A 17,271-nucleotide genomic window follows, 5' to 3' on the forward strand; every position below is an offset into this window, starting at 1 on the left:
GCTGGAGCACAGCCATCCCAGGTAGTAGCCATGGACAGACTTATATTTCAGGAATTTCTCTAAATCTTCTTTTAAACCCATCCCAGTTGGCGGCCACCCAGCCGCCCTCTTTCGGAAGCAAATTTAATTATGGGCTGCGTGGGGAGGTATTTTCTTTTATCCTGAATCTTCCAACATTCAGCTTCAGTTCCTGGCACCTGAACGTAGGGCTGGCACAGACCCCTGTCTGGAACCTTGTAGAGCCTCTGCCAGTCAGTGTAGGCAATACAGAAGAAGATGGACAAACAGTAGGACTTGGTACAAGGCGGCTTCTAGAAAAGCCACACAGCCACGTCCTTCTAATACTTCTTGCTGCCTTCTCAGCTTGGGATTGGAAAAATCATTTTTATCCATATGCTTACATATGCGTGTGTGTGATTTTTATTGGTTTTACATATAATCACATTACGTAACATCTTACCCTCTTATTTTATCTATTTGGCTCAACTGAGCCTAATGACTTCCCTCCTGTTTCATGGTTTACAAAATTAAACTTTACATCTTTACGTTTTGCTTCGTTTCCTGTCCTTGTTATATCATTACCTAAAATATTATCTCACTCAACCTGAATAGGTAGGAATTTCATCTTACAGATCTTCAGATAACCCTGCTGTCAGGGTTGTTGTGGCTACTCCTGAGTAACGACCTTCCACATGCTTGTCTTTCAGAAGTTTTTATTAGTGCACATTATTTACAGTGCAACGAGCTGCTGGTTTCATGTCTGCTCACTCCGAATCAGATTCCTGCACTGGCGACCGTCATGTTCTAGACCAACATAAAAGCCTCGGAACTGTGAAGCGTTTCCCTTTTCTCCGCCCCCTCAATTCCGGTGTCGGGGGGGGGGGAATGGCCTGCGGACTGACTGACTCCTGTCCCCTCTTTCACCCTCCCTCGCTCCCTGCCTATGGAGCAAGGGCTCTTGGATGTTGCTAGAGGGCTGTCACTCCCTTTCCGTTTCCTGGCTCTGCCCATCAGACCCTTCGCTCTCGTGGCTGCTCGGAGACGAGCTGCTCCTGATGAGGGAGGGGCTGTTCTCTGTAAGCCTTCCCCCTTACACATGCTAATGAAGTTAATTGCTTACAGTTGTCTTTCATATATAATATAAATTTGTTCCAGTCCTTTTGGTCTTGCTGGTTCCGGATTCTTCCCATCAGAAAAGCCACACAGCCACATCCTTCTAATACTTCTTGCCTTCTTCTCAGTTTGGGATTGGAAATTTCATTTTTATCCATATGCATACCTACAAACCTATGTTCCATATTCTTTACAGAAGTTGATAATTCATTTATTTTGCTTAAGACTTCCTTCTCCCTTTCTTTAATTGGACCACTGCTTGAAGCCTCCCTTGCGTTTTATATCTTCTCCTCTATCCTACTCAATAATGACTGTTCTGCAGGCTTAGGTTTTCCTAACATCTAGTCTTCCAATTATTTAAAATCATAGCTAACAAGAGTTTTCAACCTGTCCACTGTAGACTGATATCCACTACAGATGAGACAGTCATTTTTCTCTTTTTCCCATTCCATACTTCCCCCCCAGCTTTAGAATCTGTTTCTATCTGTTTATTAGACGTGATGTCTCAGTTAGTTTTCTTTAATAGCTAAAGTAAATTATGTATGAATGAATCCAACAGATGGTTAATCTACCACTCAGTACAATTATTGCTCAGTTGTCAGTAATAATCGGTTTAGGAATCTTAGCTGATTAAAAGATATAATACAAAGTTCATATGCTGAAAGGTGAGTTGTTAAATATGTAAAGAGTTTTCAAATATGTCAAAAGGAAAATAAGAAAAGTTCAACATGCCAGATTTAAAGTGTTCATAAGTGAAGTAACCAAGGAAATAGATTCATCTTTTTTTAAAAAAAATCAAATAAATTCAGCTATAACAATTAGTTGTTTAACAATACAATTAGAAAAGTTTGCTATCTATCTGTGAATTTGGCGCCACAATCTTCTTTTGTATCTTGAAGAGTAAATCAGTTATCGGATTAGTGGTTTTCGTACTCTGTTGAAGGTTCCTTGCCAGTAGTCATCATTGGAAAACCATTGATTCATCAGAAATACATTAATTCTGGTCATTTTGAAGATCAGCCGATGTTCACTGGCTACAAGGTCCATTAGGTAGGAAGAGAGGTGAGCCCAAGTGTGAGCGCAGTGCTTCAAGCGTTGTTGGGGGGGCTCTTGTGTGGGGGTGCTGCCGCAATTCCTCCTATTGTGAGAAAGAGCATTGGTTCCTTAATTCAAGGCTACATACCATGCTATTTGCAGGCTCAGGGAAGAAAGGAGAATGACTCAAAGCAGCAACGGAGACATAAGCAGAGTCTTGAAATATGCAAGCCCCAGTTGAACACACAGACACGGCCAGGCTGAAGGGGCAGCAGACCACCAGGAGAAGCCAATCCCCCAAATTCTTTGTGCACCCTTCATGTTCAGTCAGGGCCGTCTTACCCATAGGCACTAGGGGTGCAGGGCTCTCAGGGGCGCCAGGCTGAGAGTCCGGGGCCTGAGAGTTGAGTCCGAGGAAGAGGCCGTCCGTTGGTCGGAGTGATGCAGTGGGCTCTTCTGCTGCGGGCGGCTCTGCGCCGCGAGTTTGGGGGCGAGCAAGCCAGCGAGACGCTGAGGCAGCCAGCCAACTCCACCCTCCTGCGTGCCTGGGAGTGGGCAACCTGGGGGGGGGGCCTGCCAGGTGGATCTTTGCACCCCGCCGCCACATCTGCTTAAGGCAGCCCTGTGCTCAGTCTTACACAGGGCTGGTTGTCCTGCATGACCTCAAGGACGTGCTTTACAACCGAGGGTGAGTGCTGAAGCACTGATATGGAAAGACATGGGTATTCTTCTTTTCTTTAGCCACCCCGATTGCCAGTCCACCATGCCATTCTAGTCCAGCTAAGCTCAGACCCACCCTGAGAAACCTTACTGGGTGTGTGGGGAGGGTGTCTTACCTGGGCAAAATCCCTCTTCCAAGGAGAGGTCATCCACAGCCATGTCACTGCGGACGTCTTCGCCCCGCATACCTTCGAGGATGATCTAGGGAGAAGCAGCATCTTCAGTCAGGACCATAGCCAGGCGAGGCTCCCGTACTGCTGGTTACACCTGGCAGATGCGCACCTGACCGTGCCCCCCTTACCTGCATGTTTTCTCCATGAGCCACACTGACTTCACCTCTGTGCCACTGGTCCCCTTTGTTCCCGGTTTGACTCCAGAGCAGCACAGGTGCGGCGCCACCAGAGACGACTAAAATCCTCAGTGTCATTGTTCGAGCTGCCCCGTACATGTGATACCAGAAGCGGAGGCAATGGGGCCTGGAGGAGCCACAGACAGGGCTGACCAGGTGCATTGTGTCCCCTATTTTGGTAGCTCTGCCGTCCAGGTAGATATAATGGCCCTCTGAAAAAGAAATCCACATGTGACAGAGACAGAGCCCTACATGGTCTGATTGCTGGGGAGCTGCTATGCCACCCGTGGGTCTTCCGCAGTGGTGGCGCTGCAGCGCAGCAGGAAACAGACCGCCAGTGACCTCATCTGGCAGGTTGCTATTATTACAAGGAGAGCAGGATTCAAGCATCCCCTGCTGCATCTGCAATCCCTGGTGGAAGCCTCTGGAATGTCTAAGACTGGCTGGCTCATGCATTTCCTTGAGGGCGCAAGGGTTTCTTGCTTCCCACAGTGGTGACGCTCTCATCCCTACTCACCACCTGAAGTGTGGTCGCGGGATGGTCCCGTGTTGAACCAGGGCGTTGGGCCTTGGTGCCGCGTCCAGTTGAAGACGTTGGAGGGCAACTGTTTCCAGGAGCAGAAGTCCACATCAAAAGAGCAAGAGAAATTGCATCGAATGGAGGAAACTGACAGCAAGAAGGAGAAAGGTGGGTGTGTACACCTTTAGCCTGGTGTAGAAGGCACTCCCCTGAACCTCTTTACGTTCCCTGTTCATGCTCAGGCTGGTGTGCAGCTGGTCTTGCATCATCTCAGGGTCACGCTTCACAACCCAGCGTGAGCTTTACAATAATAATAATAATAATAAATTGCTGACATAAAAAACCAGGGATGTTTCTCTCCCCTTCGTCCTGCCACCCATGGCCACTAAAACAACCCACACTAGTCCAATAAGGTGCAGCCAGACTGGAACACACTGGGGAGTCTTACCTGGGCAATCTCCCGCTTCTATCAAGAGGTCATCCACAGCCACGACACTCTGGGAGTTTTTCCCCCGCGCCCCTTCCAGGAGTATCTAGGAAGAAGCACCATCTCTGGTCAGTTTCATGGGTGGACAAGACTCAGGTGCTGCTGGCCACACCTGCGGTTGCATTACCTGCAAAGGTCTTCCCTGAGGTACACTGACTTCACCTCTGTGCCACTGGTCGCCTTTGTTGCCAGTCTGAGACCAGATCACCTTAGGTGTTCCATTATCAGAGATCACATAAATGCGCAGCGCCATTTTTGGTGATGTGCCATACATGTGATACCAGAAGAAGAGGCAGTGTGGTTTGGTGGGGGTGCACATTGAGCTGACCAGCTGTGCCACCTCTTGTGGGTTGGTTTGGTTACCTCCCAGGTAGATGTAGTAGCCCTCTGAGAAAGAGAAGCACATGGGAATGGGATGAATCCTTGCATCACCTGATCACTGATGAGCTGGTAGCTGCAGTGCCTTAGGACTTCTGAAGTGGTGGTGCTGGATCACCGCAGAAAACAGACAATAGTAAAAGTAAAGATAAAGGACCCCTGGACGGTTAAGTCCAGTCAAAGGAGACTATGGGGTTGCGGCGCTCATCTTGCTTTCAGGCTGAGGGAGCCAGCGTTTGCCCACAGACAGCTTTCAGGGTCATGTGGCCAGCCGGACTAAACTGCTTCTGGTGCAACGGAACACCATGACAGAAACCAGAGCTCACGGAAACGCCTTTTACCTTCCCACCACAGCAGTACCTATTTATCTACTTGCACTGGCTTGCTTTTGAACTGCTGGGTTGGTAGAGGCTGAGGCTGAGGCCCCTGGATTTCATGGAACATGTGAGCGTCTCCTATCTGCCCTTCTTCCCTGCCCTGGAGATACTTTGATCCCTCCCTCACCTCCGGAGGTGTGGTCAGAAGATAGGCCTGTGCCAGGTGAGGCTATTGGGCCTTTGTGCCGCACCCAGTCAAAGCTGTGAAAAATGGCTTTTGTCCAGGAGCAGAGGTCCTCATCAAAGGAGCAAGAGAAATTGCACTGAACAGAAGGCTCTGGAAAAAACAAGAGGGAAAGGTTGATGTTCCTCCGTGGAAGTGTCCTTCCAGCAGGACCAAATGTGTGTGCGTCCAGCTTCTGTAGGCTGGTGCCCATGCCAGAAGTCATCCTCCTTGGAACTGAATGGGCACTGCCAATCCCTTGGTTTGTTGAGGGCCACAGCAGTCAAAGTACACATAAGAGGAGCAAGAGAAATCAGAGTGAATGGGAAAATCTGACAAAGTGAGAATGACAAAGGTGGACACACATCCTTGGAAGGCTCATTCCAGAAGGCCAGCAGTAGGCCCTATGCAGTCTCTGTGTTGCTCTTCCTGCAACGGGATGGCCCCTGCAGATCCATTGTTACAAGAGGCTCACAGGACGCCCAGAACATGTGGAGGGAAGGGCAATCTAGTCCCTGCATCATCAACAATGCGTGGGGAGAATAACGTCCAAGGATGAGTGAGAGCTTTTGCTTTTCATGTGATGGGCTTATCTTAACAGATGTTTCAGCATCTCACCAATCTTCAGTGAAGAGAAATACTGAGGATGTGTTAAGATGAACCAATGTTACAAGCAAAAGCTCTCGTTGATTATTGCAAAGTTCCCTAGGCCCACGGTTAAGGAAATAACATATCTAATACTTTGGGAACTGGACGAATCCAAGGTCAGCAGAGAAGAGACCCATAACCTGAAGTGTAGGCTTTGGTACCTTCTCCCCTTGTCCTAGAGGCCCCCCGATTCCCCCAATCCAGCTGATTACCACTGCTAACCCTGCCCTCCTTCTGTGGGCTTCCAGGCCAATGTCTTCAAAAAAAGGCAGAATGCAGCAGGAGAAGATTTCAGTGTGGAAGACCATCTCCAAAACCACTCCTGATGCTCACCAGTGCTCTGCACTCCCCTTAACAAGCAACACTAGAATCGAGGTTTGTATCCAGAGGAAACATTAGAAAATGAAGCAGAGAACGGAAATTCCAGCAAAAGTCATACAGGAAAATCAAGGGGCTCTTTATGCCAGGGAAGCTGACCTGTGGCGGGAGGGGCTGTGCTGCTGCTGGTGGTGATGGGGAGAGGTGTGAGAGCTGCTGGAGTCAGTCCTAGGTTGAGAATTGGAAATGGAAAATGTGTCAAACCAATTAGACAAATGAAACATGTATTATATCAAAAACCAATTAGACAAATGAAACATGTATTATAACGGCTTGGATGTTTTTCTCTCATGCACACAGAGCACAGCATTGTCAAAAAAACAAGCTATACTGTACTGGGACTATTCATAGCTCCGCTGATGCTCTGCTCTTCCATCCAGACCCAGCATTGACTGGATGATCTTACCTGGGCAATCTCCCTCTTCCATGGAGAAGTCATCCACAGCCACGTCACTGCGGACGTCTTCCCCCCGCTTGCCTTCCACGATGATCTAGGGAGAAAAGGCATCTCCAATCAGCTTCCTGGCCAGACAAGGCTCAGGTGCTGCAGGCCACACCTGCAAGGTGCATCACCTGTGAGGGTCTCCGTTACCTGCGCTTTCCCCCCTTGGGGTATGCTGACTTCGCCTCTGTGCCACCGGTCCCCTTTGTTCCCAGACTGCGACCAGATCAGCTCACGGGATCCGCTCTCAAACGCCAAATAGATTTGCAGGGCCATTCTTTGGGCCGCCCCGTACATATGATACCAGAAAGAAAAGCAGTGGGGCCTGGTGAAGTTGTAGAAAAGACTGACCAGGCGTGTTGCATCCTCTTCTTTGGCAACATGGCTTTGCAGGTAGATGAAATAGCCCTCTGGGGGGGAAAGAACCACACATGTAAGATACGGGGCCCTGCTTCACCTGGGGGTCCCTGGGGAGTTGCTGGATGCAATGCCATGCTTGGGCCATCTACATGGAGGAAGATCCTGTGCAGAAGGGACAGCACCTTCTTTGGCCAGTTTGCCATCAGGGCATGTAGGAGGAGGTGCCAAGTGCAGCACTCCTTGATCTAAGGCCCTTGGAGGGAAGACTGGCTGCCCCATTTCACTGAGAGCGCCATGTGCCAGTCCAGGCCAAAGTGGTCTCCTGGAACTTCCGGTTGTCGCCATTGGGGGGAAAGTCGTCCCAAAGAGGTCTCTGAGTTTTGAGACCCCTGCCTGGAGGAGATAGGGGGGGTGGAAGCTAAAAAAAACCCCAGAAGAAACCCCAGCCTGGGCTGGTTGGGGACGTGGGTCCGGCAGAGCTAGGAAGAGTCTCCCCGCTTCCCGCTAGCCCCCAGAGGCAGCGAGAGAGAGCGGGTTGCAAACGACGCTACTTCATCCAGGTGCAGCTTGGAGACGGCACCAACTGAGCGGCAACTTCTTCCCAAATTGACTTGGAAATTTTAATTGGACTTTGTAAGTAAGATTCTTCTTAATTTGAAAGAAATTGGAAAAGCGGAGAGGGGTTTAAGGGGATTGGGAAGTCTCTCCCCCCCCCCAGCGCTGCGTTAAAACCGAAAGTAAAGACAAGCAGCTACAACTGGATGCTGATTTTAAAAAAATAATATCTCCTAAACTTCAACTCGAAACATCCCCAAATTCTGGGGAAAGGGAGAGTAGACTGTGTACTTGAGACCCCTGAAATTTGGTAAAATTGGACTTGATATTCATGCTGCAATTTGCTCCGAAAGGGAGCCCCCCCCCAACGCTGCGTTTAAAACTGAAAGTAAAGACAAGCAGCTATAACCGGATGCTGATCTTAAAAAAATTAATATCTCCTAAACTTCAACTCGAATTCTCCCCAAATTCAGAGGAAAGGGAGAGTGGACTGTGTACTTGAGACCCCTGAAATTTGGTAAAATTGGACTTGATATTCACGCTGCAATCTGCTTCTAAAGGGAGCCCCCCCCCGGCAACCAGACAGGCTGACATCACAATGCCCTGCTAGCCGCTTGAACTTTTCAACTCTGTTTAAAGTGCCTTTGATCTATTCTGGCAGCTGTCAGAGCCGTGTCAGAGCTGGGGGGGGAAAGCAATTTTCTGCCTGTGTGTTGAAAGGGGGATTAAGAATAACGGATTTTAAAAATTTTGGCTGGACTACGTGTATGATTGGAAATAGTGTGGAAATTTCCCTGTTTGTTGCTGCACTGCCCTCTACAGGTAGCCAGCTGTATTTTCAGCCTTGAAAGAATTGCTGGGAACTGGATTGTCATTATCACTGTTTGGATTTAATTGACCTTGAAGCTGCAGCTGCAAGTACCAGCAAAAGAGAGAGCCTGTGGATTTAGAACTTTGTTTTAATGATGTCGGGCAGTCAAAAATCGTCCAAAGAAAGATCCAAGGCTCAAGAAAAATTGGAGAAAGCATCACAGGCCCAGGCTCAGGCTGGGGCCCAACCTAGAAGAGCATCCAACCCAGTATTGCAGTCTGGAGAAGTACAGGGACCACAACAAGGAATACAAGGAGCACAATTTGAGCAACTTCTAACAGCCCTGACAGAAATTAAAGAACAATTGGATGTGAATTCGGCAGACGTCAAAGCAGTTGATGCATCGGTGAAAGCAGTGATCAATAGATTGGATGGAATTGACGCATCGGTAAAAGCCAATACTGAAGCAATTACCAAAGTGCAAAAAGATTCGGAATTGGCTACAAAAGAAGCAAAGGAATGTAAAGAGCAAGTTAAAGCAGCTGCGGACAGAATTACAGAATTGGAACAGCAAAGAATTTCTCTTCAACGACAGGAGGAAGCTACCCAGGTCTCTGTGGCCTTTCTTCAAATGCAGGCGCGCGAACACCACTTAATTTTAAGACGATACCCGGAGGCTGACAAAGAAGACTTAAGTTTGAAAGACCAGGTGATAGATGATTTTATAAACCAGTGGAAATTGGATAGAGAGGAACTTCAGAAAATGATACAAAAGGTCTATAGATTGCGACCAAGAGGACAGAAGGGAACTAAAATACTGGGAGACTGCATTGTAGAGTTCCAGACAAGAGTTCAACGAGACGAAATCCTCAGCTGGCATTTTAAAGAAAATTTGAAGATAAAAGGAGAACAAGTTATCCTGTTCAAATTTATCCCGAAACTGTTCCTGGGATTTAGAAACCGATACCTGGATTTGGCAAGTGCCCTGAAGAAGAGGAATATTCCGTTCCGCTGGGAATTTCCCAAGGGATTGACTTTTACCTTTAAAGACAGAACTACAAGAATTAGAAATCTTGAAGACAAGAGAAAGTTCCTGGAGAGACACGCAAAGGATTTGAATTTGGAAGTTCCAGAATTGCCAGAATCACCACTAGATGCCCTGGGAGCAGTCGGAGGGAAATAAAGAGGAAGATGGCATTAAAACTCTTAACGTTGAATGTACGAGGATTAAACGCCAAAATTAAAAGAAGTCAACTACAGCATGATTTGGCAAAGCAAAATTTGGACATTATTTGCCTGCAAGAGACCCATATCAAAAGACAACACAGGAATTTGCTAGTCAACAAAAAACTAGGGCAAGCTTACATCTCATCGGACAAGGTCAAGAAAAGGGGAATTGTGATTTATGTTAAAGATAAATGGGAATCGAAATTACTATTTAAAGATGAAGAAGGCAGATATATTGCAGTGGAAGTAACAGCACAAGGCGAAAAATGGCTTGTCTTGGGAATTTACGCGCCGAATGATGCAAAAGCAATGTTTTTTCAGAAGATTCATGACATCCTATTGGACTATATGGATTATAAAATTTTGATTCTATGGGATCTGAATGCAGTATCATCTACTCTAATGGACAGATCACAGAGGCAGAAGTCCACGAACGACGGAAGATTACCCAAATCTTTTTTTGAGATGGTAGAAAATTTGGATTTAATAGATGCCTGGAGAATTAAAAACCCATTAGAAAAAGAAGGGACTTTCTATTCAGAATCACAAAAATTGTGGTCAAGGATTGATTATATTTGGATTTCTAGAGAACTGACACCTAAGATATCGAAAGCAGAGATCTACCCAAGAACTTGTTCTGATCATAATGCAGTAAGCCTTGATATCAAATTAAATATACAGGGGGCCTTCCGATGGAGAATGAACAATGCTTTAATGAGAAATGAAAAAGTAGTAAAGGATGCCCAAAAAACCCTGAAGGACTATTTTGAGATAAACCTGAGAACTGAAGTGGACAAAAGGGTGATTTGGGATGCAAGCAAAGCAGTCATGCGAGGATTTTTGATACAACAAAATGCAATGAGGAAAAAACAATTAAATGAGAAAAAAGAAAAAATTCTGGAGCAATTAAAAGAAAAGGAAAAGAAATTAAGAACAGACCCAAAGAACCAACAGTTCCAGAAAAGTATAAAATTATTACAAGTTCGGTATTCGCAGATATTAAATCAAGAAATCGAATGGAAGATCAAATTGATGAACCAAAAAACTTTTGAATCAGCTAATAAATGTGGGAAACTGCTCGCCTGGCAGCTGAAGAGAAGACAGAAGATGAACACGATCACAACATTAAAGAAGGATGAGGAAATAATACAGAACCCTGTTGAAATAAGGCGTTGTTTTCAGAAGTATTATAAAAAACTTTACAAGAAAGAAAAAGATCAAACGGACAAGATTAAAAGCTTTCTGAACAAGAATGGACTGCAAAAGATCCCGGTAGAAAAGAAAAAACTACTCAACTACAACATAACGATCCAGGAAATAGAATATGCAATAGGACAAATGAAGATTGGCAAAGCGCCAGGACCAGATGGACTCTCGGCGAAATACTATAAAGTATTAAAGGACTGGCTTGCAGAACCGCTGAAAGATGTGTGTAACAACATTTTAAGAGGGGACAAAGCGCCTGACACCTGGAAAGAGGCCTATATAACCCTGATACCAAAACCAGACATGGACAGAACACAAATGAAGAATTATCGTCCCATCTCCCTGTTAAATGTGGATTATAAAATCTTTACAAACATTTTGGCTGCAATATTTAAGAAAATATTGATAGATCAGATCCACCAAGACCAAGCAGGCTTTTTGCCTGCAAGACATATGAAAGATAACATTAGAAACATTATAGATATTTTAGAACGGCTAGAAGTAAAGATCAACACTAAAGCTGTGTTAAAGTTTATAGATGCAGAAAAAGCTTTTGATAATATTTCATGGAGTTGGAAAACATGGAAATGGGACAAGGATTTATTAACGGCATAAAAGCAATTTATTCTGACCAGAAAGCTAAGATAATAATTAGAATCATAGAATCATAGAGTTGGAAGAGACCACAAGGGCCATCCAGTCCAACCCCCTGCCAAGCAGGAAACACCATCAAAGCATTCCTGACAGATGGCTGTCAAGCCTCTGCTTAAAGACCTCCAAAGAAGGAGACTCCACCACACTCCTTGGTAGCAAATTCCACTGCCGAACAGCTCTTACTGTCAGGAAGTTCTTCCTAATGTTTAGGTGGAATTTTCTTTCTTGTAGTTTGAATCCGTTGCTCCGTGTCCGCTTCTCTGGAGCAGCAGAAAACAACCTTTCTCCCTCCTCTATATGACATCCTTTTATATATTTGAACATGGCTATCATATCACCCCTTAACCTTCTCTTCTCCAGGCTAAACATACCCAGCACCCTAAGCCGTTCCTCATAAGGCATCGTTTCCAGGCCTTTGACCATTTTGGTTGCCCTCTTCTAGACACGTTCCAGCTTGTCAGTATCCTTCTTGAACTGTGGTGTCCAGAACTGGACACAGTACTCCAGGTGAGCTCTGACCAGAGCAGAATACAGTGGTACTATTACTTCCCTTGATCTAGATGCTATACTACTATTGATGCAGCCCAGAATTGCATTGGCTTTTTTAGCTGCTGCATCACACTGCTGACTCATGTCAAGTTTGTGGTCTACCAAGACTCCTAGATCCTTTTCACATGTACTGCTCTCAAACCAGGTGTCTCCCATCCTGTATTTGTGCCTTTCATTTTTTTTTTGCCCAAGTGTAGTACTTTACATTTTTCCTTGTTAAAATTCATCTTGTTTGCTTTGACCCAGTTGTCTAATCTGTTAAAGTCATTCTGAAGTGTGATCTTGTCCTCTGGGGTGTTAGCCATCCCTCCCAATTTGGTGTCATCTGCAAACTTGCTCAGGATTCCCTCAAGCCCATCATCAAAGTCATTGATAAAGATGTTGAACAAGACTGGGCCCAAGACAGAACCCTGTGGCACCCCACTAGTCACTACTCTCCAGGATGAGGAGGAGCCATTGATGAGCACCCTTTGGGTTCGGTCAGCCAGCCAGTTAAAAATCCACTGAATGGTAGCATTGTCTAGCCCACATTTTACCAGCTTCTATACAAGAATATCATGGGGCACCTTGTCAAAGGCCTTGCTGAAATCAAGATAGGCTACATCCACAGCGTTCCCTTCATCTACCAGGCTTGTAATTCTGTCAAAAATTGAGATCAGATTAGTCTGACATGACTTATTTTTCAGAAACCCATGCTGACTTTTAGTGATCACACAGTTTCTTTCTAGGTGCTCACAGACTGTTTGCTTAATGATCTGCTCTAGAATCTTTCCTGGTATTGATGTCAGGCTGACTGGGCGGTAATTGTTTGGGTCCTCTCTCTTCCCCTTTTTGAAAATAGGGACAACATTTGCCCTCCTCCAGTCTGCTGGAACTTCCCCTGTTCTCCAGGAATTTTCAAAGATTATTGCCAGTGGTTCTGAAATCACCTCTGCCAGTTCTTTTAATACTCTTGGATGTAGTTCATCTGGCCCTGGAGACTTGAATACATCTAAACTACCCAAGTATTCTTGTACTACCTCCTTACTTATTCTGGGCTGTGTTTCCCCTGCTGAATCATCTGCTCCATATTCTTCAGGTCGGGCATTGTTTTCTTTTTTGGAGAAGACTGAGGCAAAGAAGGCATTGAGGAGTTCTGCCCTTTCTCTGTCCCCTGTTTGCATTTCACCATCTTCTCCTCTAAGTGACCCCACTGTTTCCTTGTTCTTCCTTTTGCTACGGACATACCCATAAAAGCCCTTTTTGTTGCTTTTAACCTCTCTGGCGAGCCTGAGTTCATTCTGTGCTTTAGCCTTTCTGACTTTGTCTCTACACGTGCTGGCTATATGTTTGAATTCCTCTCTGGAGATTTCCCCCCTTTTCCATTTTTTGTACATATCCCTTTTAAATCTTAACTCAGTCAAAAGTTCTTTAGATAGCCACCCTGGCTTCTTTAGGCACCTTCCATGTTTCCGTCTCATTGGTATTGCCTGAAGTTGTGCTTTTAATATCTCCCTTTTAACAAACTCCTAACCATCATGAACTCCCTTCCCTTTTAGTATTACTGTCCATGGGATTTCACCCAGCGTTTCCCTAAGTTTTCTGAAGTCGGCTTTCTTAAAGTCTAGAATTTGAGTCCTAGTATGCTTGGTTGCTCCTTTCCGCTGGATAATAAACTCCAGAAGAGCATGGTCACTCCCACCTAATGATCCTGCCACTTCTACCCCACTAACCAAGTCATCACTATTGGTTAGGACCAGATCTAAAATGGCTGATCCTCTTGTTGCTTCTCCCACTTTCTGGACAATGAAGTTGTCTGCAAGGCCAGTGAGGAATCTGTTCGACCTTATGCTCTTGGCTGAGTTTGACATCCAACAAATATCAGGATAGTTGAAATCCCCCATTACTACTATCTCACTTCCTTTTGAATGCTTGGCCATCTGTTCCAGGAAGGGATCATCTGTGTCCTCAGTTTGGCTTGGGGATCTATAGTAAACTCCCACAATGAGATCACTGTTATTTTTCTCTCCCTTAATTTTGACCCAGATACTCTCAATTTGGCTTTGAAGTTTTAAATCCCGGATCTCTTCACAGGTATACACATCCCTGACATATAAAGCTACTCCTCCTCCTTTCCTGTTTGGTCTATTTCTCTTAAATAGATTGTATCCCTCTAATACTACATTCCAGTCATGAGACTCATCCCACCAGTCATGAGACTCATTAACAATATAGTTTCAGAGGAAATTAAGATTGAAAAAGGTACCAGGCAAGGGTGCCCAATTTCCCCTCTTCTATTTATTTCGGTCCTGGAAGTTTTATTGAATATGATTAGGAAAAATGAAGAAGTGAAGGGAATTACTGTAGGCGCAAGACAATATAAGGTAAAAGCCTTTGCTGATGATTTGGTGTTGACACAACAGGAGCCAGAGACAAGCGCTATAAAAGCGCTGGAGTTGATACAGGAGTTCGGACAGCTGGCAGGATTTAAATTAAATAAAACAAAGACAAAGGTTTTAGGCAAAAACTTAACAATAGATGAAGTTAATAAGTTGCAAGATATCACGGGATTGACTTTTGTGGAAAAGGTGAAATACTTAGGGGTGAATATGACAGCTAAGAATATAAATTTGTTTAAAAATAATTATGAAAAAGTTTGGAAAGAGATAAAACATGATTTAGAAGGATGGTCAAATTTAAAGTTATCTATGACTGGCCGTATTTCTGTTATAAAGATGAATGTATTGCCAAAAATGTTATTTTGATTCCAAGCATTACCTATTGTTGATAATGTTGCATGTTTTAAAGAATGACAAAAGGTATTATCAAAATTTATCTGGCAAGGGAAAAAACCTAGAATTAAATATAAACTCTTAACAGATGTGAAAGAAAGAGGAGGTTTCTCCCTACCAGATTTGAAGTTATATTTCAATGCAGCAGCCTTTTGCTGGTTAAAAGAATGGTTTGCCTTAGAAAACGAAGAGGTACTTGACTTGGAAGGTCACGACAATGCGTTTGGATGGCATGCATATTTTTGGTATGATAAAGTCAAAGTGCATAGAGGTTTTAAAAACCACATTATCAGGAAAACTATTTTCAATGTATGGAACAGGTATAAAGACCTGTTAGAACCAAAAACACCCAGATGGATTTCACCGGCAGAAGCAAAAACTCAAAAAAGGTTAAACATGTCAACAAATTGGTTGAGATATAGGGATATCTTGGTGCAAGTTGGTGATCAGATAAAGGTTAAATCATATGAGGAGTTGAAAAGCAAAGTAAATGATTGGTTTCAATATCATCAGATTAATGAAATGTTTAAAATGGATAAAAAAGTTGGTTTCCAAATACAAAAGTCTAAAATAGAAACAGAATTGTTAGATTCTAAAAGTAAAAAATTATCAAAAATGTATAATGTATTGTTGGAATGGCATACAAAAGACGAGCAAACGAAAAGCGTGATGATAAAATGGGCAAATGATGTGGGGTACAACATCATGGTGGAGGATTGGGAAAGGTTATGGAAGCAAAATATGAAACAAGGAAAAATTTTGTATGCCACAACAGCAGCAAGAATACTATTGGCAAAGAATTGGAAGAATGAAGAATTACCAACTGTGGATGAATGGCAGAAGAAGCTGATAGAATATATGGAACTGTCTGTTGATGGGGAGACTTCAGGATCGGAGTGAAGAAGCAGTGGAAGAAGATTGGAAGAAATTTAAAATCTATTTGAAAAAAAGCATGTAATAGATTGATCTAATGACAGTGAGGGAGATACAAGGAGGTTGTAGATAACGATAAGGTTTAAAAATATGTATTGTTAGAAGATAAGGATATTTTAATTAGGAAGTAAGATATAGACTGAATCTATAAAAGATAAGGAAAAGAGATCTAGTAAAATGATAATATCTAAAGGAATCTAAGATTTTATGTAAGAATTAGAATTTACTAAATATGAAATATCAAGAAGTGCAGCAGAAGGTGGGAGAGGAAGTCAATAGATTTGAAATAAGGTTTATAAGTAAGAATTTATGTTTTTGTATTTTTTGTTTCTTTGTACACAAAAAGCCTTGTCCTGGTTCCCAGACATGCAGCCTCCTGCCTGGCTGATCTTCCAACACCAGGAAGTCCTGGCTGGGACTGAAGAGGAGGCATGTTGGACAGATTGACCCTGGGACACAACCCAAGGTGGGCTCTGAAGAACTGACCATTAACATCATGAGCAGGATTGGTCAATGTATATATTGCTGAATGTCAAAAGAGCCTACTATCAAAAACCAATTAGACAAATGAAACATGCATTATAACGGCTTGGATGTTTTTCTCTCATGCACACAGAGCACAGCATTGTCAAAAAACAAGCTATACTGTACTGGGACTATTCAGAGCTCCGCTGATGCTCTGCTCTTCCATCCAGACCCAGCATTGACTGGCTGATCTTACCTGGGCAATCTCCCTCTTCCAGGGACAAGTCATCCACAGCCACGTCACTGCGGACGTCTTCCCCCCGCTTGCCTTCCACGATGATCTAGGGAGAAACGGCATCTCCAATCAGTTTCCTGGCCAGAAAAGGCTCAGGTGCTGCAGGCCACACCTGCAAGGTGCATCACCTGCGAGGGTCTCCGTTACCTGCGCTTTCCCCCCTTGGGGTATGCTGACTTCGCCTCTGTGCCACCGGTCCCCTTTGTTCCCAGACTGCGACCAGATCAGCTCACGGGATCCACTTTCAAACGCCAAATAGATTCGCAGGGCCATTCTTTGGGCCGCCCCGTACATGTGATACCAGAAAGAGAAGCAGCGGGGCCTGGTGAAGTTGTAGAAAGTACTGACCAGGCGTGCTACATCCCCTTCTTTGGCAACATGGCCTTGCAGGTAGATGAAATAGCCCTCTGGGGGGAAAAGAACCACACATGTAAGATACGGGACCCTGCTTCACCTGGGGGTCCCTGGGGAGTTGCTGGATGCAATGCCATGCTTGGGCCATCTACATGGAGGGAGATCCTGTGCAGAAGGGACAGCACCTTCTTTGGCCAGTTTGCCATCAGGGCATGTAGGAGGAGGTGCCAAGTGCAGCACTCCTTGATCTAAGGCCCTTGGAGGGAAGGCTGGCTGCCCCATTTCACTGAGAGCGCCATGTGCCAGTCCAGGCCAAAGTGGTCTCCTGGAAGGCTTCCGAAGGCGGCGATGGTTTGATGTTCCTCACCTCCTGTGGTGTGGTCGGAGGATGGTCCAGTATCTGCTGTCTGTGTCGGACCTTTGTGCCACGTCCAGTTAAAAACGTTGGAGGCCATCTGGGTCCAGGAGCAGAAGTCCATGT

General features: G+C 44.8%; 1 protein-coding gene across 1 annotated transcript; it reads right to left on the minus strand.

Moving 5' to 3' along the window:
- Positions 1–2,201: 2,201 nt before the first annotated feature.
- On the minus strand, positions 2,202–17,245 carry LOC148685815 (MAM and LDL-receptor class A domain-containing protein 1-like). The gene is made up of 11 exons (XM_088669911.1): positions 17,158–17,245; positions 16,584–16,843; positions 6,575–6,659; positions 6,268–6,336; positions 5,107–5,256; positions 4,352–4,611; positions 4,186–4,270; positions 3,735–3,884; positions 3,170–3,429; positions 2,985–3,069; positions 2,202–2,251 (listed from the first exon to the last, which is right to left on the minus strand). The coding sequence occupies exons 1-11, from the start codon at positions 17,243–17,245 to the stop codon at positions 2,202–2,204; spliced, it is 1,542 nt and encodes a 513-aa protein (XP_088526037.1).
- Positions 17,246–17,271: the final 26 nt, after the last annotated feature.

The sequence above is a fragment of the Zootoca vivipara genome, chromosome 5, assembly GCF_965207765.1.
Source record: "Zootoca vivipara chromosome 5, rZooViv2.hap1.1, whole genome shotgun sequence".
Taxonomy (NCBI): domain Eukaryota; kingdom Metazoa; phylum Chordata; class Lepidosauria; order Squamata; family Lacertidae; genus Zootoca; species Zootoca vivipara.